The sequence below is a fragment of the Pteropus alecto genome, unplaced genomic scaffold (assembly GCF_000325575.1).
Source record: "Pteropus alecto unplaced genomic scaffold, ASM32557v1 scaffold42, whole genome shotgun sequence".
Lineage (NCBI taxonomy): Eukaryota > Metazoa > Chordata > Mammalia > Chiroptera > Pteropodidae > Pteropus > Pteropus alecto.
The window spans coordinates 11,728,148-11,753,027 of NW_006434825.1; the positions used below are offsets into that span (position 1 = coordinate 11,728,148).

At 43.6% G+C, this 24,880-nt stretch overlaps 1 protein-coding gene across 1 annotated transcript in view; it reads right to left on the reverse strand.

The window, feature by feature from the left end:
* Window positions 1-24,880, reverse strand: part of RANBP10 (RAN binding protein 10) — a 56,250-nt gene that overhangs the window by 23,501 nt on the left and 7,869 nt on the right. Inside the window, exon 3 of the mRNA XM_006909775.3 lies at window positions 12,884-12,936. Coding sequence (XP_006909837.2) covers window positions 12,884-12,936 — 53 coding nt within the window. The remainder of the gene's footprint in view (window positions 1-12,883; window positions 12,937-24,880) is intronic.

Here is a 24,880-nt window from a genome sequence, read left to right on the forward strand (position 1 = left end):
TCAGCATGTCTGAGAAACAGAAAAGTGGCAACTAGGGCTGGAGCTGAGTGACACTTAGGAAAGACTCAGAACAGAGTTGATAGGATTTCCTGGATGTAGGTGCTGAGGAACAAGGATGACTCCCAGGTCTTTGTCCTGGGCAAATGGGTGGATGGGGGTATCATTTACTAAGAGACAGGAAAGATGGGCAGACGAGCAGGGCTTTTGGACATGTTAAGTTTGAGATGTCTTATTAGACATCCAAGCTGGCTATCCAAGGCAGGTGAGATGACTGTGGCTCGTCCCAGGTATGGCAAGGCTGTGATGGGGAACACTCACTAAACAAAGAGTGATGTGAAAACTTAAAAGGAAGTCACTAAAGGATTTTCCTATTGTGTTGTCCTAATATGATACACAAGAGAAAGGTACCAGAAGCCCAAAATAGATGAGGAGGTGTTAAAAGGCATGAAGTTACTGAGTAGGTTCATTCATTCTCCCCTTGACAAACCTTCTCTCCAGGCCTTGAGAAGCTGGTCCTACTGCTGCTGTTCTCAGGAATTGGGGATATAGGAGAAAAACCGTAAGATCAAGGCCTAGCTACTTCTGCACATTTTGTAGCCAGTCTGTTGTTCTCAGTCTCAGGCTAGGGTCCTACGGAGGGTGGTTTGGTCTCTGTTAAATAGAGACACTATAGCCGAGTGCCAGGGCAGCCAGTGTGGCCTGAAGGGCTACCTACAACCCAATCCTGGCCACAGCACTCTCCCTCCAAGATGGAAGGCCCTGGGCAGTCACTTACCTCCCTAGAGCTTGGTTCCTTTCTCTAAAAAATGAGGGAGGAGCAATTAGACATCATTGTCAAAGGCCCCTAGGTGTCCACTCGTGAGAAACATTCCAATCTCAGAACTGATCAGCAGGTGTTATAATCCCCATCTGAGGGGTGAAGAAACTGAGGCACTGAGAAGCTTCATGAAACCTGTGGTCTTATAGTTAACAATACCCAGAAGCTCAGTTCTCCTTCTTGTGAGGGACACTCAGGTGAAGAACAAGCAGAAAATCATGTGGGTGAAGCCACCACCTCCTCCTTTCTGAAGTGCCCCCCAATCCAATCACAGGAAGGAGGAAGATGACTGGGCAAGCTTCCCATCCAGCCCTACCATCCTCTGCTTTAGCACAGGACCTCCCTCCCTACCCCTACTTCTACCCTGGAACCAAAGTCAACAACTTTTCTAAGCGTGGACTCTAGCAGCACAAGTAGTCCCCCTGGATGGGCCTCATGTTGAGGCTAGGGTGATGTGCCCAGGAATGAGACTTGTCACCCTCACCAAAGAACCAGAGCCAGATATCTCAGAGGACAGTGCCATGTGAGGGTCAGAAGAAAACAAGGGGATACAGCTGCCTAGGTCAGGTCCTATAGAAAGTCAGGTCTAAGAGCTGTGGATCAGAGGATGTCTGACAGAGTGCCACTCAGCTAACCATTCTTCCCTCTCCAAAGAGAATAAGCCTTGTCACTCCCAGAGAGAAATGACGGGTAGCCAGTCTGGCACCCAAACAGAAAAGCCTATCCCCTACCACATCAGACACCTCTCAGATGCCAGTGATGCAAGGAGAAGCCAAGCCGCATTCAGGGCAGGAGGCCCCAGGTGCCCAGTTCAGATGCTCTGGCACCACCCACTTCTGCTTCCATAATTGATCAAAGGGGAAGTCCCAGCCACAGAAGTGTGGAGGTGGCTAAGGAAATGGCTCATCATCTTGGCACTCCCAGATGCCATCCCCAATTACAGTGCCCTAGCGGTGGGAGACTCCCCATGGCAGTGTCAGGGACTCCAGCATGAGTGCTCCAGGAGCCCACCCCATGCCACTCCTGCCTGCCGGGACACATCAAGGGCTTCAGTCCCAGGGCAGCTAAGAATGAAGAGGACTCCTACTGCTGAGTAAAAAGATTCCACATCATCAATCAGCACATTAGCATAGAAACCTGGAAGGAGTTGCTACTCTGCCTGTCCCCTAGGTTCTGGTCCTGGCCCACAGCTGACCTGGACAGAGTCCAGCCCATGCATTATTCACAAAGTTAGCCTAAGCGTTGACTCATGCCAACCAAACCAGCCATCTCTCCCCAATAAATGGGTCTCAGTCATCCCCAAACTTTGAGATCAGAGAAACTTGGGTTTGAATCCCAATTCTGTCACTTCTTAGCCCCTCTAAGTTTACAAGCTGAACTTCTCTTTCAGGTTGGTAGAAGCGTTAAATAAAAATGGACACGGAATACTAGTCCACAGGAGGCACTCACCTGTGAGTTTCCTTTCCCTCTCCATTTCTAGCAGTAGCTCAGTGATCAAGCCCAGATGCTTCAGATTTCCTGTTTCTTTTTTCCCCTTAAGGAGCGGGCAGGGGTGGAGCTATTCACCATCCACCTCTCCTAACTGCCCACCAACAGCTGTCCCAGGCCTGCTCCACTCCTGGTTGTTCCCAGTTTCCTAGGGAGGCCAACTGACCACTGGATCACTTGGTAGAGCTCAAGAGCCATGTCCAGTGGCTCTCAGAATGTCACTCTTGAGGCTGGCTATGGAGGAAAGGAGCTGGGCTGGCTTGCCCAGGGTGATTCCTGAGCCTGGGATTGTTGTGGAGAGTATATGTGCCATGGAGGACCTCAGGGGCAGGGCTGCTTCTCAAGGGTAGTTACTCACTAAGAGCTATCCCTCCCCAGAAATCTATCAGATGCCTTTCCTATTACCTCAAGTATCTTAAAAATCTAACAGAAGCACTGCCCAGAGCAGTTCAATACCAGATAATGGAAAAGCAAGAGATTTTTTCATTCAGCAAATGCTATGGAGTGGCATCAGAGAAGGTCCATCACAGCACTCACATGGCTGTTACCTTGAGCCATGAGACCAAGGAATAGGATCAACAGAACCCTAAGGCAATGGCTCTGGCAGCTCTGAGCCGGAGGGGCCAGGGGTTCCCTGGGCTCTTCTCTTCATAGTACTCAACACAGAAGCCAAGGTAAAAAGGGCAGGAGAAAAAGGCTATCTCTGCAGGTAGCTGACACCAGGGGCTGACACAGGGTGGAGCCTGCTGTCATTGGGGCACCCAGGCCCTACAGAGAGAATGTCAGGTACTAACTTGAAACCTGGACAGGGAGAGCATCTATATAGCCAGCATCTGCATATAAAAAGGCCTTCCACAAGTCACAGTCCTCCCCCGCCCCCAAAGAAACAGATACCTAGAAAGGCCCAGAGGCAGCCACATGAGTCTAGCTGGGTCTGGCTAGGACATGGTTCATGTGGCATTTGGCATACCTGCCTACCTCTCAGGCTCCCATAAGACAGGCTGGGTCTGTTATTCATGCTGAATCAAGCTAAGGAAAGGGGTGGCACTGTCTTGCAAAATTGAGGTACAATCTCAGCTCCTAGGTCTTGGTATGTCTCCTCTGGGGTTGGGTTTGGCTGTTCCTTGTTTATACTGAGCTCCCTTTGAACCTCTAGCGAAAGTCAGTGGACAGGTAACCTTGGTAATGCAAGAGCCTGTGAGATGGGCATGCACAAAACCCTTCCCAAAAGGAGACCCAGGCATGGTATTCCAGTGTCTCCAGAACCCCTACCTACCATCGTCTTCTGCTCAGCACTAGGGAGGCAAGGGGTTGAGCAGTAACTGGTCCCCACTCAGCTCCACCCTGAAGTGGCCCCAGCTCCAGGCACATGGGAGGACACTTGAGAATCTCTGTTTTCAGAGAATGACAAACTCGGGTTTCAGAACTGGCCCTTCTGCTGTCGATGAAACCTCTTATCTCAAAAGACTTAACTTGCCTTGAAAAATAGTCTTAAATCCAGAATTTTTACCTCTGTGCTACAGAGAGTGGGAGATGGCATTTGGAAGAAGAAAATAGGATACCATAAACAAGAAATCCCCAAGCCCAGGAACAGGAACAATTGAGTTGCCTCGTTTCAAAAGGCTGCCGAGCAGTCGTGGTATGTAGTGGTAATACAGGTCTCTCTGTAGGTGAGGAAAGAGGCCCAGGGATAAGGGACATGGGCTCTGCTGGCCATAGGGCCAAGGGTGCTGCTGACCCACGGAGGAGCCGTGGGCAAGCAGAGGGCCTCTTACATGAAACCAATTCTGCAGCAGGGGCCGTGGTGAGTCCTGCAGCACCGGTAGCATTAACCACCACGTGAACCACCAAGGGCTCTGACCAGTTACCTGGCTCTTGGGCCCAACTGCCAAACCACTCTCTGTTCTGGACTGCCCAGTAGACAGAACCTATTGCCAGAGCTACAGTGCCTCTGGGTATCAACTCCTTCACTCTCATCCAGGTCTCTTCTCAAGGGTATCTCAGACAGAGAAAGAATAGAGTGAGAAAGGCAGCAAGGGGCTGGGCAGCACCGGACACACGAATCCCAACCTACCTCCCCACAGCCCTGGTCCTGGGCAACTGCCCAGTGGCTTCGGAGAATTTCCTGGCTGTTCCCTTTTCCAAGATGGACTACCTCAAGACCTCTATAGACTTGAACTGCAGGGCCATCATCAGTTGGCTTCTTCTCTTCACCAGCCTCAGTCGGCACTCACTCGGGAGGCTTATACAGCACCTACAATCATGCCGAGGGAGCTGAGGTCTGTTCTGAGGTGCTCTGCCAGAATCAGGATGAGGTACACCCAGATGCCCAGTGGCACCGTGATGGCTCAACCCACCCAGTTGGAAAGGCATAGCTTCCTTCATGGAGACTGGGTCTAAGCAGCCCCATGGCAAACCCCTGTGAAGTACTATAGATTCTGGGATAGAAAATGCTTCAAGAGAGGTGGTGATTAATGGTAGACATAGTCGGGGCACATCAGCTGTGAGCAACGAGGGTCCCCAGGCTACATGGAGTGAGATGGAAGCAGTATCTGTTGAGCAGGCACAGAGAAAAACGGCATTTTCAGACTACAGGAAACCCACCTACATGTTAGTAATCTCTAAGACATCCACTATGCAAAGCCACCTGCTATTAAGTCACCAACACTGCATGTATGTGCTATACCCTTACAAGGATAGGGAAGAAAGACATGGAACAACACCCTGTTACTTACTGTCAGTGCCTGCCACACTGACAGGGGCTAGCCTCTGCCCTCATGAACCTGGCACAGACCCCTGCTGTTCTGCCCTCATCTCTGCCATCTGCTGTTGCTCTCCTCTGGCACGTATAGATGTGAAATATCAGCTGTTTGCAGAATGTGTCCCACCCAGCAGAAGCAGGGTTCAACCACAGGGATCAGGACACAAACACTCCCAGGGGCATGCTCTTAACAGCCCATGCAGGGCAGGCTCAGTAAGGAAAGCTCCAGGGGGAGGAAAAGATGCTCACTTAAACAAGACCATACTGTGGAAAGGCAGACAGTCCTTCTGCCCTGCACCCCCTACTCCGAGGTGTAGTTGCTAGGTGCCATCTGCTTCAGAAAATATGCCCCTCATTCTTAATCCTCAGCTATGGTCCTTCCAGCTGCTTTTTTCACAACAGTTCAAGGAAAGTATGCCTCAATGGTTCTCTTTCGAGGGGCTGTAGTAGTTAAGGTAATAAATGCCATACCAAAAGAACAGTTGCCTCCTCCAAAGACATGGCAAGGAGGAAGTTATCAGCTGCCCAGCTCTAATGGGGCCACCTACCAACACAGCCTGAGTCTCTCATTCTGTCTAAGGCATAAGACCAGAAGGAAGATCTGTCCTACCCTCACCCCCCTCAAAGTACCCAAGCTTGGGAGAAGCCTAAACCCTATTCTTTATCCACACTCCTGACTTTTTCTCCCTGCTTCCCCAATCCAAGGATCCCAGCCCCTGCTGTTCACTTCCAGTTCACCAATAGGTGGGTGGGGATACAGGTGCACTCACCTGCCTGCAATCATCCTGTCTCGCTTCCAAGCCATTTAGCCAAGGGTTCTGACATTCTTACTTTGGGCCACACCTGTCCCTTGGTTTCACGTTTAAGGAGGCCGGAAACACCTTATGAAAGATAAACATTAAAGCTTCCACATCGTCCAACAGAAACCTCTGACCATGCAAGCTAAGACATGCCCACATGCTCCAAGGAAAGTATGAGCACCACAGCCTCAAATGAGAAGTACTCTCTATTACAACTGCTCCCAGGGCCAAGTGAGACCCCCCCAGAACAGCAGCCCTCTGCCCCTGAGAGCCCTACAGGGCTCCTGCTGAGCCAGCACAAGAAAACCTACAAGAAAACACTTAAAACATTAACAACCTGACTTTGGTTGCTGGGCCATCCTCTTCCTCCACAATTCAACTCCAGCTAACATGTCTACTCAAATACAGAAAACATAAGCACTGGAGAGAAAATGTAGTTTTTATTACAGCCAACTCCACTCTGATATACACAAACATTCATAAAAGAACTTTTGATGTACAGGTAATTCCTTCCTTAGGTAGGAAAAAAGTACCATTCTCAATAACAAAAGCTAACATTTATGTACCCTTTTTTTTTGTATCAGGCACTATTATAATCACTTTACAGAAATTAATCACTTAATCTTCTTAACCGTCCCATATATGAGTTAGGTACTAGTATCACTTCCATTTTACAAATGAGGAAACTGAGGCAAAAAGAAGTAACTTGCTCCAGGTAACACAGCCGCCATGATGCAAATGCAGAGTCAATGCTCTCAACCACTGACCAACACTGCTCCACCATAGCCCTAGAGGTCTGTTTCCTCCCATGACCAAATGTGAGCCACTAGTTGGTTCAATGACAATGAAACTTGACAAACAGAAGGGGATGAGGGGGCCCTGCAATCAGTATGATTGTGAGGGTAGTATGCTGAGGCTGAGCTCCAAATAAAGGCTTCTAGCTAAAGACAGGCCGCAGGCCAATAGGGACCTGACTCAAGACTGGTTCCACCACACTTGGCTTGCTGAAGGCATTGTGTTGAGCAAAGCAAAATGCAGGAATGGCCTCCTCCCACAGCCCAAGTACATCTGTGCTCACTCTGGGAGAGCAGTGAAAAAAGATGTGTCTGAGTCCCAAGGAGCTCACAACCCAGCGAGGACACAGCTGGGTAAGCGTAAAAAAGTCACACGAGGCAGGTGGCAAGTGTCATCATCAAAGATATGTATGTAATCAAGGCTGAAGGGGTCAGCCAAGGTTCCACAGGGGATCAAAAGCACAAAGAACAACCCCAGGGCAAGAAGGACATCTATCAAGGAGAATGTGTGCAACATGTTTGGGGCTCCACACAGACATGCTGGTGTGTGGCATGAGTGGAGGGCAGAGGTGGCAGAAAAGGCTGAACGGGGCCCACAGGGCACAAGGATTGGAGGCCAAAAGCAGGCAAGGGGCAAAGTGTACACAAGGAATGAAGAGCAGGGGCCTGAGGTAAAGCAATTAATCAGGAAGCCATGGAGACAGCCTAATGGAGAGGTAATGGCATTAGGGATAGAGAAGGAGGCTGGATTAAAGAGACATTTGGAGTAGCAGAGCCATGGGATGAGGGACAGGGAGGGCATGAAGATTATTCTGGAGTCCCACCTGGGGTCCAGAGTGGACAGTGACTTTCAGTAGAGATAGGAAATACATGAGGATCTGATTTTTGCAGGAAGATAACCTCAATTTGAGGCAAGCAGGTTCACTGTCTGCTGGACCTTACGCAAAGCACTGAAGTTTCTGGAGGTGTGATCTGCTCAAAGACAGAGTCCAGATAGAGGAGTAAGTTGTATACCCTTGCCTGGAGGGCCCACTGGCTGCCCTTTAACTGCACTTGCAGGGCCTGGCAGAGCACACTCAACCATTCATAAGACAAACAAGAGTTTTCTGGATCCCTCCAGGAAGGTGAGAACTGCCTCTGCCTCCTCCACATTCACTTCACTCAGCTACTCTAAGTTCTAATCAGGAACAAGACCCAAAAGAAACCAGAGAAACAAGTTGCCCAGGGTAGAGGAGAAAAGGAGAGAGGGAGAGAGGAAGAGAGGAGAAGGGGTGGGGGAAGGAAGGTTATCCCCTATAGTTAACGAGCACTTACTTCAGAGAGAAAGGGGTAAAGACTCTCTCTAGGACCAGTCCATCATCTGTTCATATTGGTTTCACTCAAACGGATCAAGACCCATAAGAAAAATGGCTTCAGTTCCACACTTGGGCTTCTCCTTCCTCACAGATCTCTCTTCGATGGACTCATAAAAGGTAGGACTAAGAGCCAAAGACCGGGTACTTCTTGACAGCATCAGCTGGGCAGGCCAATGCTGGACTTCTTAAGTTAACCTCTTTTCTTGGACTGACTCAAACAAGGGCTGCTCAACTCAAGCTCTCCCACTTGCCCCTAATGACACTGAGATTTGGCTTCTAAAATGGCCATCAGTCGGCCATTATTAATAAAAGCGTTCTTGAAACAAATTATCAGTAAAACACTGGAAGCACACCACCAGTAGACTGCAGTCTAATCACCCACTACTCTAAAGACACCGAGCACAGATGAATTACCTTCCACAGGACTCAAACCTATCCTCTCCTCCCCATTATTCTATTCCAAGGTACTACCACGCTCTTTTTAGCCACTGAGACAGCCTCCTAACCAGCCTCCTTGCACCTGCTCGTGCCCCTCCAACCTCGGCAGGTCACACCCCGCTTAAACCCCTCAGTGGCTCTCCATAACACCCAACCCAGTGTCTCCCCAACCCAGTGTCAGCCAGCCATCAGGCCCACAGCTGCCCAAACCCTCCAACCCAAAGCCCTTGGCGCAGCACATCATTTCCAAATTCTTTGTGCCCCCTGGTAACAAATTATAAAATATATAGATATATACAGAAATAAGAAAAAAGCAATGTACAGAAAACTATATGATAGATCAGGAACAAACTCTGTACCTACATATTTCACAAAACCTGATTGTGCTTGAGTGTAAACCAGTACTAAGTAAATTTTTAATAAGGCAGCCCACATTATATTCTTGATCATGAAGAAACAGAGTAAGGCTCAGCCAAATAAACACATAATTAAATACTGCCCAATCATATGAAAATTACAGAGCAGTCTACTCTCTTGAATGTAACCTGGATCAGGAATGAAATTAAGATTAAAGAATGTACTAAATACTTTAAAATGAAAAACTAAAACAGCATATCAAAATTTGAGTACATAAAGTAGTACTTAAAAATAATAAACACCTACCTTTATTAGTAAGAAAACTAAAATATAATGACATAACTATACCTAGAGTATGGAGGAAAATAAAGTAATAAACCAAAGGAAAGAAGGACAAAGAAAATAAAAGTAGAAGCAACACCCTCAACAGAATACTAGCGAATTGAATCCAGCAACATACAGAAAGGATTTTAAGATCAGTATACAAAAATCAACTAATTATATTTTCTGTACCAGTAGTGAAGCAGTGAACAACCTAAAAATAAACTTAAGAAAACAATTCCATTCTCAGTAGCATCAAAAAGAAAAATTACTTAGGAATGAATCTGACAAAAGAAATGCAAAACTTATGCTCTGAAAACTACAAAATACTGTTGAAGGAAATTAAAGATCTAAACAAATGGAAAAACATTCCATGCTAGTGGATCAGAAGATTTAATATTGTTAAGATGGTTATACTTCCCAAACTGATCTACAGATTCAATGTAATCCCTATGAAAATTCCAGCTACCTTCTTTCTAGGAATTGACAAACTAATTCTAAAATTCATGTGGAATTGCAAAGGATCCAGAATGGCCAGAACATTCCTGAAAAAGAAGAAAAAAGTTGAAAGAGTCACACTTTTTTTTGAAAGATTTCAAAACTTATGACAGAGTAACAGGAAATAAGACAGGGTGGTACAGGTGCAAAGATATATACTTATATATATGTACATATATGTGTGTGTGTATATATATGTCTTTGAAAACCAAACCGAACTACATCAAAATTAAAAATTTTTGTGCTTCAGTGTGGCTCCATAGTGTAGTGGTTAGTACATCTGCTTTACATGCAGAAGGTCCTGGGTTCACGCAATTCCACTCCTAGGTATATGGTCAAGAAAAATGAAATCATATGTCTACAGAAAAGCTTGTAAACAAATATTTATAGTACATCAATCATAACAGCCCAAAGGTAGAAACAATGCAAACAGATGTATAGATAAGCAAAATGTGCTATAGCCATGCAATAGAATATTATTTGGCCATAAAAAGGAATGAAGTTCTGATACATGTTACAACTTGGGTGAACCTTGAAAACATTCTAGTAAGTGAAAGAAGTCAGTCACAAAAGGCCACATATTATATGATTCCACTGATATGAAATGGCCAGAATAGTAGAATTGATGGAGACAGAAAGTAGATTAGTGGTTTCTAGAGTCTAGAGGGAGGGAGGGTTGGAAGAAGAGATTGTTAATGGGTATGGAGTTTCTCTTCAGGGTGATAAAAATGTTCTGGAATTAACAGTGGTGATGGTAGCACAACTTTGTGACTGTACTAAAACCAATAATGGTGCACTAGGGGTAAATTTTATGGCATGTTAATTATATCTCATTTTAAAAATTAAGAAAACAATAGACTGCTAATAGTAATCGTTCTTTTTAAAAATTAACAAAATGGATTCAATCTAAAAGGTCAATCATGAAGATGATTTTTTTAGGTTTTGATAATATTAATCATAGCCATTTTTTTATAAATTAAGAGAATCAGATGGCCAAAGCAGAATATACTGAAAGTGATGCCACAAGAAACAGGTTATTTGAACAAGCTAACAAGAGAGGAATGGAAAGCCTTCTAAAAACTTGTACACCCCAATGTCCACCCAGAAAGACCAACAGGCCCTGATGGATTCATTGATAAATTTTTTTAAACTCGCAAATAGGAAGTTATCTACATACACAACCATGAAAATAAGGAACTCCTCCCAATGATCTAGTAGAATTCTTCTCAACTAAACCAGATATATTGAATTATCTGAATATATAGCCATAGGCCTTTAAAAATTTAACTGTACACTTCTAATCAAATGCTTCCAATTATACATTTCACCACAAAGAAAGGGAGTCTGTTCTTTAACCACCTCCTGAAGTTCTTACTGCCCAGGAGCCCTGGCCCAGCCTCGACCCTTGTGGAAGGCCTCCTCTACATCAGCAGTCCCCAACCCTTTTGGCACCAGGGACCGGTGCTCCTATGAGAATCTAATGCCTGATGATCTGAGGTGGAGGTGAGGTGGTGATGCTGGTGCTGGGGAGCGGCTGCAAATACAGACAAAGCTTCGATCGCTCACTCACCGCTCACCTCCTGCTGCGTGGCCTGGTTCCTAACGGGCCACAGACCATTACCAGTCCACAGCCCAGGGACTGGGGACCCCTGTTTTATACTACTAGTGCACTCTTGAACTAGTTAGTAGCTTATTAGCAAATCTGATCACACATGACCTGTGCTCAAAACATTTCTGCAGCCCCTGCTGCTTATATAAAGAAGTCTAAGCCCCTTGACAAGGGACACAAGAATCCTTCCACAACTGGCTCACTTGATTATACCCAGGAAGCCATGCTATCACATTAGACAACTCAAACAGATTCACTCGCAGGCCTTACAGCATCATCATCCAGAAACACTTGGCAAGTCAGTACCTAAAGAATCTCCTCATTTGCGGGGGACTGGCTGCATAGTATTCTTTTATGAAGATTAACAAAGATTTACTTAATTAATGTTCAGGGATGCTTACAGTGCCATCCAATAACAGATGATAGTAGTTATTTTTGTATAAGCCTATAAAAACCTCTTTTTTCCTTTGTCAAAGCGAGTAAAAGTTCAAAGAACACATTTTGAACAAGAGAAAGATTAAGAATCAGTTTACCTGTGATGGGAAATTAGTTTTCTAAGCTCATTATTAACTAAGAGTCAGAGCTATGGACACTGTATACACATCTAGTCAGTTGAGGCCAGGAACTTATATAACAAAGATCACAGCTACTACACAGAGGCCAAACATGCCACACATTCTGGTTAATAACAGAAGACCAGTTTTCACTCAGATCAAAGTAAAAAAGAAAACTAAGGTTCCTAACAATTTGTTGAATCCTGAGCAAGTCTAGATTTCAAGTATTTGAAATTAGTCCATCAGAAAAAAATCTGCAATTGATATTAAATAATCTGGAAAAGACGTAAGGTTTAAGTGCTGCTCCCTCTTTGGAAAAAGCCAACTGTCTTCTCTGTACCACAAACACAAAAAATAGAGAGTGTCAGGGCAAAAACACAGGGACTGTGCCTGCCTCCATGATGGTGTCAGGGTAGCTTGCGCCATGTCACTTCTGCCACTAAAGGAACAAATGGTCTTAAGACCATCTTCTGGAACCCACCAACTTCTGGTGGGGGTTTCTTGCCCCTCCACTGTGCTCAGCCCATGATTGGGCATGAACCGCTGGGTAGAAAAACGCTGAAAGGGTGCCCGGTTGGTAGAGGAGGCCCATCTGCAGGGCCTAGACCATTCCACAAATCTGAGGCTGCTGTTAACCCAAGTCTCGAGCACATGCCCCTATTTATTAATAACTTGCCTCAATCATGTTCCACGTGGGAGGCCACATAAAGACTTTGATCTTTACCATGGTGAAGTAACAAAGGAGCCAGGGTTGGCAGTAGCCTTCCTCCCCGTATTCGCCTGAGTCCCAGGCTGGTCAAGCAAAGGGCAATGGGAGCGAAGGCTACTGAGGTGTGTTCCCACTGGGAGCAAGCTCGGGTCGCTTGGTTGTGACTGCAAACAGTTCAAATTCCATAAATGACAATCACTCGCCAATTAATTGTTGGAATGGAAGCCCATATTATCCTGGCCCAATGACCATCTTTCAGGATCCTCTACCCAGTGATTGGGCTTGCAAACAAAGTCCTCTCCAGCCTCTGGCTGCCACCATGACTCTCACCACAGAATAGATCAGGAGAACAGAACAAATGTTCTCTTAACCAGTGACTCACCAGGAAGTCTGTTCATGTTGACACCTTGAGCTGAGAGTCCTATTCCCATGTACCTTCAAAAAAGCACACATAAAATAATTTTGGTTAGCAAATAATTATGTCAAATATTTCTTGGTAAAAGATGGAAAAAGAGGAATAGCAATAAATGTAGAGATTCTTTTTTAACTAGTGGTTCTTGGAGACTCTTCACATTTTGATTTCTAACAGAAATCATCTCAATGCCTGAAGCAGCGGAAGAAGCAGAGGTAGTTATCTGTAACCATGAACCACTGGCTTAAGTTTCAAAGGAAAGTTTCCTGAAATGACTACTTCCAGTCCCATGGTTTCTGGTTCCAGCTAAGATGGCAGAATCTATTCCTGAGAAGTATCTAAAGTAAGTAGCTTAGTCCTAGGAAGTACTTGGCAGAGCAATGCAAGATCAATCTCACTGGGACATGCCACTCTGCAGCAAGGACCAGGACATGGAAAAAGTACAGGCTGGCTGGATCTCTATAAAATTATCAAGACTCCTCACATGAAGCTTCTTCTCTTGGTATCTCAAAACTCATTACCCTCACCCCATACATCACTGCTGGCCTCCTCAACAATCCAAAGCTGGGGGATGGTGGTATAGGAAGCCCCTGAGACCCACCTCATAACTCCTTCCATCACTAGGTGCCTAAACAGCTAAGCTGCCCAAAGCAAGGTGGACACATGCTGGGCAACTCTGCCAAAGACGTTTCAGTGACACTCAGGAGAGGGCACGTCAAAAAAGAGAATAAACAGGTTTTTTTAGTCTAAGTGTTTATAATGTATAAAGAAATAATAGTGAGGTATTTCCCCAAGAACTCAGAAATAAGAGAAACAAGTCATCACCTTCTAAGAGTAAAACAGTAGAACCCCACACTTGATGCCTGATATTAACCATATGTGAGTGTCAATATGTGGTTGAGGAGCTCAAAATAGTGAAGAAAAAAAAAAAAGGGCTGAGGTATAACTTTATGGTTGCATAACAATGTGAAAGTACTTAATGTCTCTGAACTATACACTTAAAAAATGGTTAAAATGGTGAATTTTATGTTATGTATATTTTACCACAATAAAAAATGTTTTTTAAAGCAATCACATAGAGTTGTCTTATTTTGACAATTTCTAAGTAGCTGTACATTTACTTTTTTTTTTGGCCAATTTTGTTTATTTTCTAGAGTGGAGATGAGGTCAAAGTATAAATCATGTCTCTTCCTTTTTTTCAGTCTTTGTGAGATTCTCCTAATTTCTTTGTTTCAATCATTTCAGTTAGGTATAGCTTTTTTTTTATCATTAGTTTCAAGTATACAGTACATTGATTAGACATTTAAATAGTTAATGAAACGATCCCTTTATTATTTTCTATTCTAGGTAATTCTGCAAGGATCCCTCCCACATACATTTCTCTATCTTGGACTATTTCATTCCTCTCCTAGCATGCTCCATGCACCTATGTACCTGTTTCCTAACACTACCAGAGTCCCCACGACATGGCGCTCCTGTCCTTGCAAGTCCCTCATCTGCAGTAAATGCCCTTTTGCCCTTCTCTGGCTGGCTGTGCCCCTGGGTTTTAGGAGAGCAGCCTCAACCACCCAAATAAAGGATAAGGCAGGAAGGGAAGGCTCTGACCCAATGACCTTCCTCTGAAACCAGCTATCCACATCATGGTGGGCAAGAACCAATAAAAGGCATTGACAAACACATGGTCCTGGCAACTTGGCCTGCAGGGATTAGGGAAAATGGGAGGGAAGGTAAAGGAGAAAAGGAACAGACTTCAAAAAGGGACTTCCATGGCTCAAAGGACCAGGAGACTCACCAACTGTCTGCTATCTCCTGCCAGAAGTGGACCTTCAAGGACCATCAGGTGCAGAAGCTGTGAAACCCAATGGCAAGATTCCCATAAGATTAAAACCTGCATATTTTCCCAGAAAAAATGCAGCTCAAATAATTAGCTTCCTTACTTTACGTGGCAGAGGCTGCCAAAAGCTGGTCTTCATCCCTCAATGCCTCAGCTGACCAAGTAGCAAATGACCCCAACTGTCCTGCAGCCATCAGTCCAACATATACAAATGCAACAGAGCCAAGGGTTTACCTGACTTGGATGCCAACCCACCATCTTGCCCTATTCAGAGTGGCCTGAGCTGCTGCCCAACACCAAATATGATATCATCTCTGGCATACAGGTTTCCTGATGCTAAGATGAGGGCTTGTGTTTGGAGCATATGTGCTGCTGGGTGACCCTTGACCACTGAAGGCTAGTGCAAACAGGAGAGATAAAGGACCATCCAAGAAAGGTATGCTTAGCCACCAGCGACAGAGCTCTGGTTCTACAATTTTCCATGGGAATGGGAAACTACTAAGGCACGTGTGCTCAAAACACAAGCTGCTTAGGCCTCCCCGTATGGGCAGCTTCTTCTACCTCTGGCAGCTAGCCCTCAACATCTTCCTACACTCTCTGCCCCACAGATAGTACAGTATTTACTAGTGGATAAATTGGGAGCTATACAAACCCCAGACTCAACTTCAGAATCCGAGTGGATGAGCTAAGGGTAGAGCAGCCAGAGGAGGCCAATACCCGCACTTGGGTGCCCTGCCACTTCCAGGCATCCATGACACAGGGAGCAGCCCCACAGGAACCTAAATTGCTTACTCATATGCAGTCAAAGCTGAATCAGTGTTCAAAGGGAATGAGTCCCAATTCTTCAAACACCAGGTGACATTAAGTTTTTTCCAAAAATTTGATGTTCTAAAACTACAAAAAATGCAGGCTTCTAACTTCCAGCAAGTCTATATACATTTGAAAAGTATTATCCAATCAGTCTGAGGTAAGTAAAGAGGGTTAAGAAACTATAAGGATCCCGTGATTACACTAAAAAAACCCCCATTGAATTGTATACTTTAAATGGGTAAACTGTACAGAATGTTAAATTATATCTCAATAATACTCAACGAACTAGAAATAAAAGGAAATTATCTCAGTATAATAAAAGCCATATGAGAAAAACCCACAGTTAACATCATATTCAATAGTGAAAGACTGAAAGAAAGCTCTTCCTCTAAGATCAAGAAAATGATGCTTGCTTTTGCCATTTCTATTCAACAGAGTATTGGAAGTTCTAGCCAACGCGATCAGACAAGGGGGAAAAAGGCATCCAAATTGGAATGGAATAACTGAAAATATCTATGATCACAGATGATGTGAGCTATATGGAGAAAATCTTAAAGATTCCACAAAAACAGTTATAGCTAATAAATTCAGCAAAGTTGCAGAATATAGAATCAATATGCGAAAATGGTTGTATTTCTACATACTAACACTGAACAATCTAAAAAGGAAAGTAAGAAAACAATTCCATTTAAATAGCATCAAAAAGAATAAAATACTTAGGGATGAACTTAACCAAGAAAAACTTGTATACTGAAAACTATTAACACTGAAAGAAATTAAAGAAGACACAAATGAATGTAAAGACATCAATGTTCATGGATTAGAAGACTTAATACTGTTAAGATGTCAATACTACCCAAGGCAATATACATGAGAGAGTCAATGCCATTCATATGAAACCTCAAGAGACCCTGAATAGCCAAAACAATCTTGAAAAAGAAGAAAAAAGTTGGAGGATTCACACTTTCTGATTTCAAAACTTAACTACGAAGCTATGATCATTAAAACAGTGTTGGTACTGGCATAAAGAGCAACATATAGACCAATGTAATGGAATTGAGAGCCCAGAAATAAATCCACTGACATGTGGTCAACTGATTTCAACAATGGTTCTAAAACCATTCAACTGGAAAAATGACAATATTTTCAATGAATGGTGCTGAAACAACTGAATATGCACATGTAAAAGAATAAATTTAGACTCTTACCTTATACCACATGCAAAATTAACTCAAAATGAGTCAAAGACCTAAATGTAAAACCTAAAACTATAAAATTCTTAGAAGTGTTGGTGAAGATTTAGAGAAATTGCAACTCTTGTGTATTGATGGTGGGAATGCAAAATGGTGCAACTGCTGTGGAAAACAGTATGGCAATTAATTACATAGTAATTATAAGTTTTAAAATTCAAACATAGTATTACTCTATGATCCACCAATTCCACTTCTGGGTATATGCCCAAAAGAACTGAAAGAAGGGACTTGAACAGATATTTGTACACTCATACTCACAGAAGCATTATTCACAAGAGCCAAAAGGCAGAAGCAACCCAAGTGTCCAGTGGATGAACTGATAAACAGAATGTGGTATATACACACAATGGAATATTATTCAGCCTCAAAAAGGAAGGAAATTCCGACACATGCTACAACATGGATGAACTTTAAGGACATTACCCTAAGTGAAATAAACCAGTCACAAAAAGACAAATATTGTATGATTCCACTTATATAAGGTATCTAGAGTAGTCAAATTCATAGAAACAGGAAGTAAAATGATGGCTGCCAGGATCTAGCAGGAGGAGAAAATAGAAAGTTAATGTTTAATGGGTATAGAGTTTCAGCTTGGGAAGATGAAAAAAGTTCTAGAGGTAGATGGTGGTAATGGTTGCAAAACAGTATGAATGTTCTTAAATACCACTGAACTGTACACTTAAGAATGGTTAAAGGATAAATTTTATGTTATGTATAGTTTACCACAATAAAATAAACAAACATATATCAATACTACTGCTTTAAAAAAAAGTAGTCCACCATCATCACATAGTAGCCCACCATCATTGCTGTAACATTCATTATTACATAAAGTCTTGTCTTTTCTTCAAGCTTGGTGATTTAGAATCCAGGGAGACAGTATCTTTACCTGCCCTGTCTTTCAAAGGTGTCTTTCAAAGGTGTCATCTCTGGCCCCGAACAACAAAAACCCAGCACCTAGATATGTGCTTATTCAGTTCTGATATTGCCCCCAAAGAGCAATTCCAAACCCAAACATCCAAGCACAAGAGATGGAGCCTAAGTTTACAGGCTCCAACATCAGGTCTGATGTCACAGTGGACAGAACAGTTGCAATGCCTGCTACCCACTTTAGGATGCAGGGGCTATTGGAAGGAGCCCCCAGGCTGCAGAGGAAAAGCACAGAGCCAATGCAGTGCTGGGCACATGATGGACATTCAACAAACCCCTGGGGTTCATCTACTTGTGGGCTGGTGAAGAATTTTATACGAAAGTCACAGGCTCTCTCTCAGCCACATTTCAATGGGAACCTCAGCTTCTAGCTGGAATGAGGTCATAACTGAGCTATGTGACAGATAAGTGAGCCCTGAACTCAGCCAAGACACCCTCAGCATTATTCTCCCCTCTTGCTGCCACTAGACTTCAGGACCGTGAGATTAAATGACTTACAACCACAAAGCTAGTAACATAACAAGCACAGGGAAGTTCACTTCTCCATCTACTCAAGAAAAATCTAAGCAGACCTGAGTTTCCCTCTCAATCACTGAGTGACATATGTAGTGCTTTGCTAAGTTCTATACTAATGTGGTCTCAGCTCTCTGACAGGCTGTCAAGAATAAGGCAAAACAACAGGGAGAGAGCATGACAAAAACCCAAGTATGTTCTTCAGGACACATATAGTAGTACTTCTGCATCTAAAAAGCGGGAAGAATAATGTTAAAAAGCTACCCTGACACTGTCTCTCCTGCTGATCTCTGGTGGCACTTGAAAATTAATGGGTTGTTAGGAGCTGTTGGGTCCTTGTTAAAGTTGAGTAATTCAGTAAGAAAGGTGTGATAATTTTCTCTTTATAGAGACTTTCAGTTTTCACTCATTCCACAAGGATCCTGTGTGCCCAGTGCAGTGCTGGGGACACAAGTGTGGGCCTAGATTCAGTCCTTGCCCTCTGACAGTTTCCAGTGTCAAGTCAGGGTTGGGCCAGAGAATCAGGGCACACTGACAGGGATTCCCAGAGGAAGCGAAGGTGGAGTCAAGACCTAGTAAAGAAGATGAGAAGAAAAAAGGGAGTGTGTTCCATGTAGAAGCACCAGAATGTGCTGAAGAACAGGCAAGAAAGCAGCCCCATGGTCAAGGAACTGAAAGCAGCTCAGTGTGGCTGGGTCACAGCCTGGGCAGACCTAAAAAGAGCCGAAACAAGGTCTAGACACAGACAACCTTCACGCTACCTTAAGGAGTTTGAACTTCACGGAGGTCAATGGGAAGCTACAGAAATGGTTTAGAAAAGGTGCAGATGATCAAATAGCTGATATTTGGAAAATAGATTGAAGAGGCAAAAATGTGGGTACCAAAATCATCCAGTAGAAGGTGACAGGGCCAGACAAGGACAGGAGCAGTGGGGATGGAGAGACACAGAGAAAGCCAAGTGCTCTTTAGAACATGGTGAACTTACTGGGTGGATCTTGGGACATCTAAAAACAAAGGTCTGTTAACTTGAGATTGCTGAAGAGAAAGGGGGTGAGCATTTGCTTCCTTCTTGGTAGGAGGTCAAGCAGTGCTAGGGACACCAACAGACACAGGCTGCTTTGGTCACCCTGGAGTGTGGCAACAAGGACTCTCACTCCTCAAGCGAGTGACTAATCGACACGGCTTAGTGACCCAACACTTCACATCTCCATCAGGGCTCTCTTTTCAAACAATAGGAAATATCTGAGGAGACTGGAGAGAAAATTATTTACCGCTCACAAAATGCAGCAAAATGGAAAAGAAATGCCATCTGTCAAACAGGTGAGACAGCCAGTTACTGTAAAGGGACAACAGACAAGCACTTCATGACAGTGAAGCCATGCGTTGGTCTCTATCTTCTCAATTTCTACCGTTCGCTGCCAAAACCATAACACAAGCTAGAGCTAAAAGAGGGACTTTGCCTCTCTGTTGGGCTCCAGAGAGAAGGCAGCAATCAGGTGCTTCTCAGACCATGCTGGTGTGAGATCCACCAGAGAGAATGGATAAAAAGCAGCAGTTGCAGTAAAGGCCCTCGGCTGACCAAACTCCCGGGTCCACCCTGAGGCTCTCACCATCCACTGCAGGCAGCAGGGGCAAACCTGGAGAATGACTGGCCTCGAGAAAGAACTGGTGGCTTCTGCGGCCCCTCCTGCCTTCCACCCTCTTTGCTGACTCTCCCACAAAAACTGTCTGCTGTAACTGCTGCAGTCATGCGGAGAGCTGCAGGCACACTCGTCAGCTTGGATTCTTCTTTTTTCCTCTCTGATTTTTCAGACTTTCTACAATTAACACAAATTACTTTGATAGTCATAGAAAATTTATTTCAAGAAGCAGCTGATGGCCACGTACTGAGGAAGCTCTTGGCTCTCACCTATTTCAGAATCAAAGGGACAAGCAGGGAGACTTGGCCTTTGTGGTCAGCTTTTTAGTACACCCAATTCCCTGAGCCTTGACAGGAAAGCAGAAGATCACACCTTCAGAAGCAGCAGGAAATGGTCAAAATCCTTGCTCAGCAGAGGAGCTGGGGCTCCAGTTCACACAGCTACCGGTACATCCCAAGCATGACCCAGAGCACACACTCAGGAGACTCTGCTGCACCAACACAGGATCGACACAGCTCCAAGTGATTTGGGATTCTTCTATGACCCAGGCAGGTGTTAGACAGTAGACAAAACCTTAGAAACTGAACCTCTGGACTCTCATACCCTCCAGAGATGTACAAGGCCTAGGGGAGGGAACTACCCTTTTGCTGTAATCCCCCACCCAGTCCTGAGATAGTTTAGAGCATTCCACACAGGGAACCTCTCTGGCAACAGTCTGACATTCCCCTCTTGCCTCCTGAAGAGTTTTAAGTGACAGGAACACCTTACAGCAGGGATCCAGAGACAACACCCCAGACTCTGAAGCCTAGTTTCGAACACTCCAGCCTAATTCAGAACTGTCGGTCTTGGATTTCACTTACATCTCAGGTTCCCTATCAGAAGAGGAAAGATTGAACTAAAGGGCTCCTAAGCTCCTTCCCAGCTCTGACCTAGAGACTTCAGTTCTTGGCAGAATAATGTCTGTGTACTGTTGCAAATGTGCTATATTCTGGTGCCAGCCCAAGATGGGGTAGATCCTGCAACTGCAAAAAAGTCACCACTAAGACATCAAAAGAAAAGGAAACTGCAGACCAATATACCTTATGAATACAGATGTAAAAATTCTGAACAAAATAGTAGCAAACAAAATCCAGCAACATAGTAAAAGGATTACACACCATGAACAAGTGAGATTTATCCCAGGAAGGCAAGGGAGGTTCAACATAAGAAAACCAATCAACATAATAAACCACATGAATAGAATGAGTGAAAGAAATCCACATGCTCATTGCAACGAACACAGAAAAAGCATCTGACAAAAACCTCTTCAGGATAAAAACACTCAGAAAACTAGGAATAAAAGGAAACTTCCTCAATGAGATAAAAGGTATTTTTGAAAAACCCACAGCTAACAATCTCAATGGTGAAAGACTGAAAGCTTTTCCCGTAATATCAGGAACAAGACAAGGATGCCCACCTTTCACCACTGCTATTCAACATTGTACTGGAAGTTCTAGCCAGAGCAATTAGACATGAAAAGAAATAAAAAGCATCTAAACTGGAAGAAGTAAAACTCTATTTGCAGATGACATGATGCCACAGAATCCCATAGAAAATCCCAAAGAATACACAGAAAGCTTGAGAGAATCCATTAAGAATACACAGAAAGCTTATGAGAACTAATAAATGAATCCAGCAAAGTCACAGGATACAAGATCAACATACAAAAAGCAGCTGTGTTTCTATACACTAACACTGATCAATCTAAAAGGGAAATTAAGAAAACGATTCCATTTACAATAGCATAAAAAATACTTAGGAATAAATTTAATCAAGGAGGTGAAAGATTTGTACACTAAAAACTATAAAACAGGACTAAAAGAAATTAAAGACACAAACAAATTTAAAAATACTCCATGTCCATAGATTGGAAAACAATATTGTTAAGAGAGAATTCTTAATATTCTCCAAATTGTTCTACAGGTTCAACACGATCCCTACCAAATTCGAAGTCTTTTTTTACAGAAATGGAAAAGTTGATCCTCAAAATTATATGGACTTGGCAAGGAATCCCAAGTAGCTCAAACAATTTTGAAAAAAGAGAACAAAGTTGAAGGATTCATACTTCCTGATTTCAGAACTTACTGTAAATCTATAGTAATCAAAACCGTATGGTACTGGCATATAGTTGACATATAGACCAACAGAATAGAAAAATCCATAAATAAACCCATACATTTATGGCCAAGTTACGTTTGACAAAGGTGCCAAGACCATTCAATGGGGAAAGAATAGTTTCTTTAACAACTGGTGCTGGGGACAACTGGATTTCCACATGCAAAAGAATGAAGTTGGACCCCTACTTCCTACCATATATAAAATTAACTCAAAATAGATCAACGATCTAAATATAAAAACTAAAACCATAAAATTCTTAGAAGAAAACATAGGGGGAAAGCCTCATGACCTTGACTTTGGCAATGGATTCTTAAGTATGACACCAAAAGCATGGGCAACAAAACAAAAAATAGACTGGACTTAATAAAAAAACTTTTATGCAGCAAAGGACATTATCAAGAAAGTAAAATCACAATCTATGAATGGGAGAAAATATTTGCAATTCATATATCTGATTAGGGTTCGATAGTCAAAATATATAAAGAATCTTTACAACTCAACAACAAAAAGACAATCCAATTATAAGGTAGGCAAAGGACTCTCCAAAGAAGATATATAAATATCCAATAAGTAAATGAAAAGATGCTCAATATCACTAGTCATTAAGAACTGCAATCCACCTAGGATGGCTACAATAAAAAAAAAGAGAGAGAGAGAGAAAGAAAAAGAAGTGTTGGTGAGGATGTGGAGAAATTGGAACCTCCATACATTGCTGGTAGGGATGTACAATGGTGCAGCTGCTACGAAAAATAGGTAGTTTCTCAAAAAATTAAACACAGAATGATCCAAAAATTCCACTCTTAAGTGTACATCCAAAAGAATTGAAAAGGGGGACTCAAACAGATACTTGTATGTCAATGTTCATCAACCCATTTTTCACAAGAGCTGAAAGATGGCAAAAACTCAAGTGTCCATCAACAGATAAATGGATAAACAAAATGTGGTATATACATAGAGGCATAAAAAGGAATGAAATTCTGATACAGGCCACAACACAGATAAACCTTGAAAACATTATGCTAAGTGAAACAAAGACAGATATAAAAGAACAAATATTGTATGATTCTACTTATATGAATTATCTAGGCAAATTCAGAGACAGAAAGTGGACAAGAGGTTACCAGGGAATGGGAGGAGGGGAGTTATTTCCTAATGGGTACAGAGTTTCTGTTTGGAGTGATGGAAAAGTTTTGGAATTAGATAGTGGTAATGGTTGTGCAACACTGTGAATGTAATTAATACCACTGAATGAACGAACCATTTAAAAATGGTTAAAATGGCGTATTTTCTGTCACATATGTGTTACCATACACACACACACACACACACACACACACACACACACACACACACACACACGAGTCACCAAGAATGCCTCTACGGCTCTGCATGCCAGCATGAACCTCATTTGGCTTTTCTGGATGAGACAAGCAGGCCTTGGCACAGAGTGGAGTGGAAAGCACCAGAGTATTCTGGCCTTACATCAGGGCCAGAAGAAAGAAGTGCCTCACTGCAAGCACACAGCAAGAATGAAGAACACAGACCTAGCCCTTTTTACTTTCTATCAATTTCTTATTAGGGGGAAGGTGGATTTTACAGGCTGGCAAGCTCATAGGCACTTTTAATAAATGTTGCATAAGATATATGAACCAATGACTATGGGACCTGATCATTTTTCATTTAAGCTATCAACTGGATGTCTCCAGGCTCATAGAGCTTGGGTAGCGAGTGACAAAGAGGAGAAAAGGGATAAGAGACAAGCTCCTCAGCCTCAGGGCTGGTAGCTGTTGCTGGCTGTACGAAGGTATCAGCTCTGCTGCCATTCTCTGGTGAAAGGGCCAGTCATTACTGCCCCTGTCTCCTGCCCCAGATCCTAGAGGAGTTACTGGAATCTTACTTGACAGTTTCATCTTGACATCTAACACCTTAGCCACAACTCAGCAGGCTGGCAATCTTGTCCCTAACAGAACCTGCCCCAGATAAAGAAATCAATAGCCCTCGAACAGAGGTGATCTCAGGGACCATGGTTACAAAATGGTCCCTGGGAGACATTTCAGGAAAAATACTAACTGACATTTAGGTCTGAAATGAGGGTTAATATTTGGTGCTTAGATTTTATTTCATAGTCTGATGGGCCTGCTTAAAGCCACAGTGCATGACACTGGTTACTGTGTGTAAGCTGCTCCTCTAGCAACCACACCCCAACCCTACCCCTCTGCCAGGAAGCCACCCAGTCACCCATGAAGCCCAACTCTGTGCAGGCCCCCAATGAAAGAGAAGGTGTTACAGAGATAAATGAACCCAGCATCGGCACCATCCACGGAAGAACAAGCCTGAAGGCAAAGGGGCTTTGAGTCAGGGAGGAAGATCATTTTGAACATGGGTCAGGAGACCCTCAGACATCCACTGCCACTACCAGTACCATCAAAACACCCAGAAAGTGCACAAGATAGGAAAGTGCAGAACAGTCTCCCTGGGTGGCCCTAAGCAAGTTACTCACATACCTCAGGTTCTGACTATTTCTCTAAAGGGCAGATAGAGTCTCGAGTACCAAGCTTTGACTTTCCAGAGCCTGCCACATTCAAAAAATAAATACACTGCCCTTAGCTAAAGGGTGTAGCCAGTTGGCGCCACAGCTTAATGTGAAAGGGTTCCCACCAGACCCCACATCTAGCAGGCTCTGGGCCCTACCCTCTACTTCTCTGGCCCTGTATAATTACACAGCTGCACAGCTGAGTGTGGACATGGCAAATGCCCTTAGGCACTCAGGTATTACCCTTAACTCCCTCGTTACAGGTGTTCATCCAGAAACTGGCCTTGAGTTTGTTCA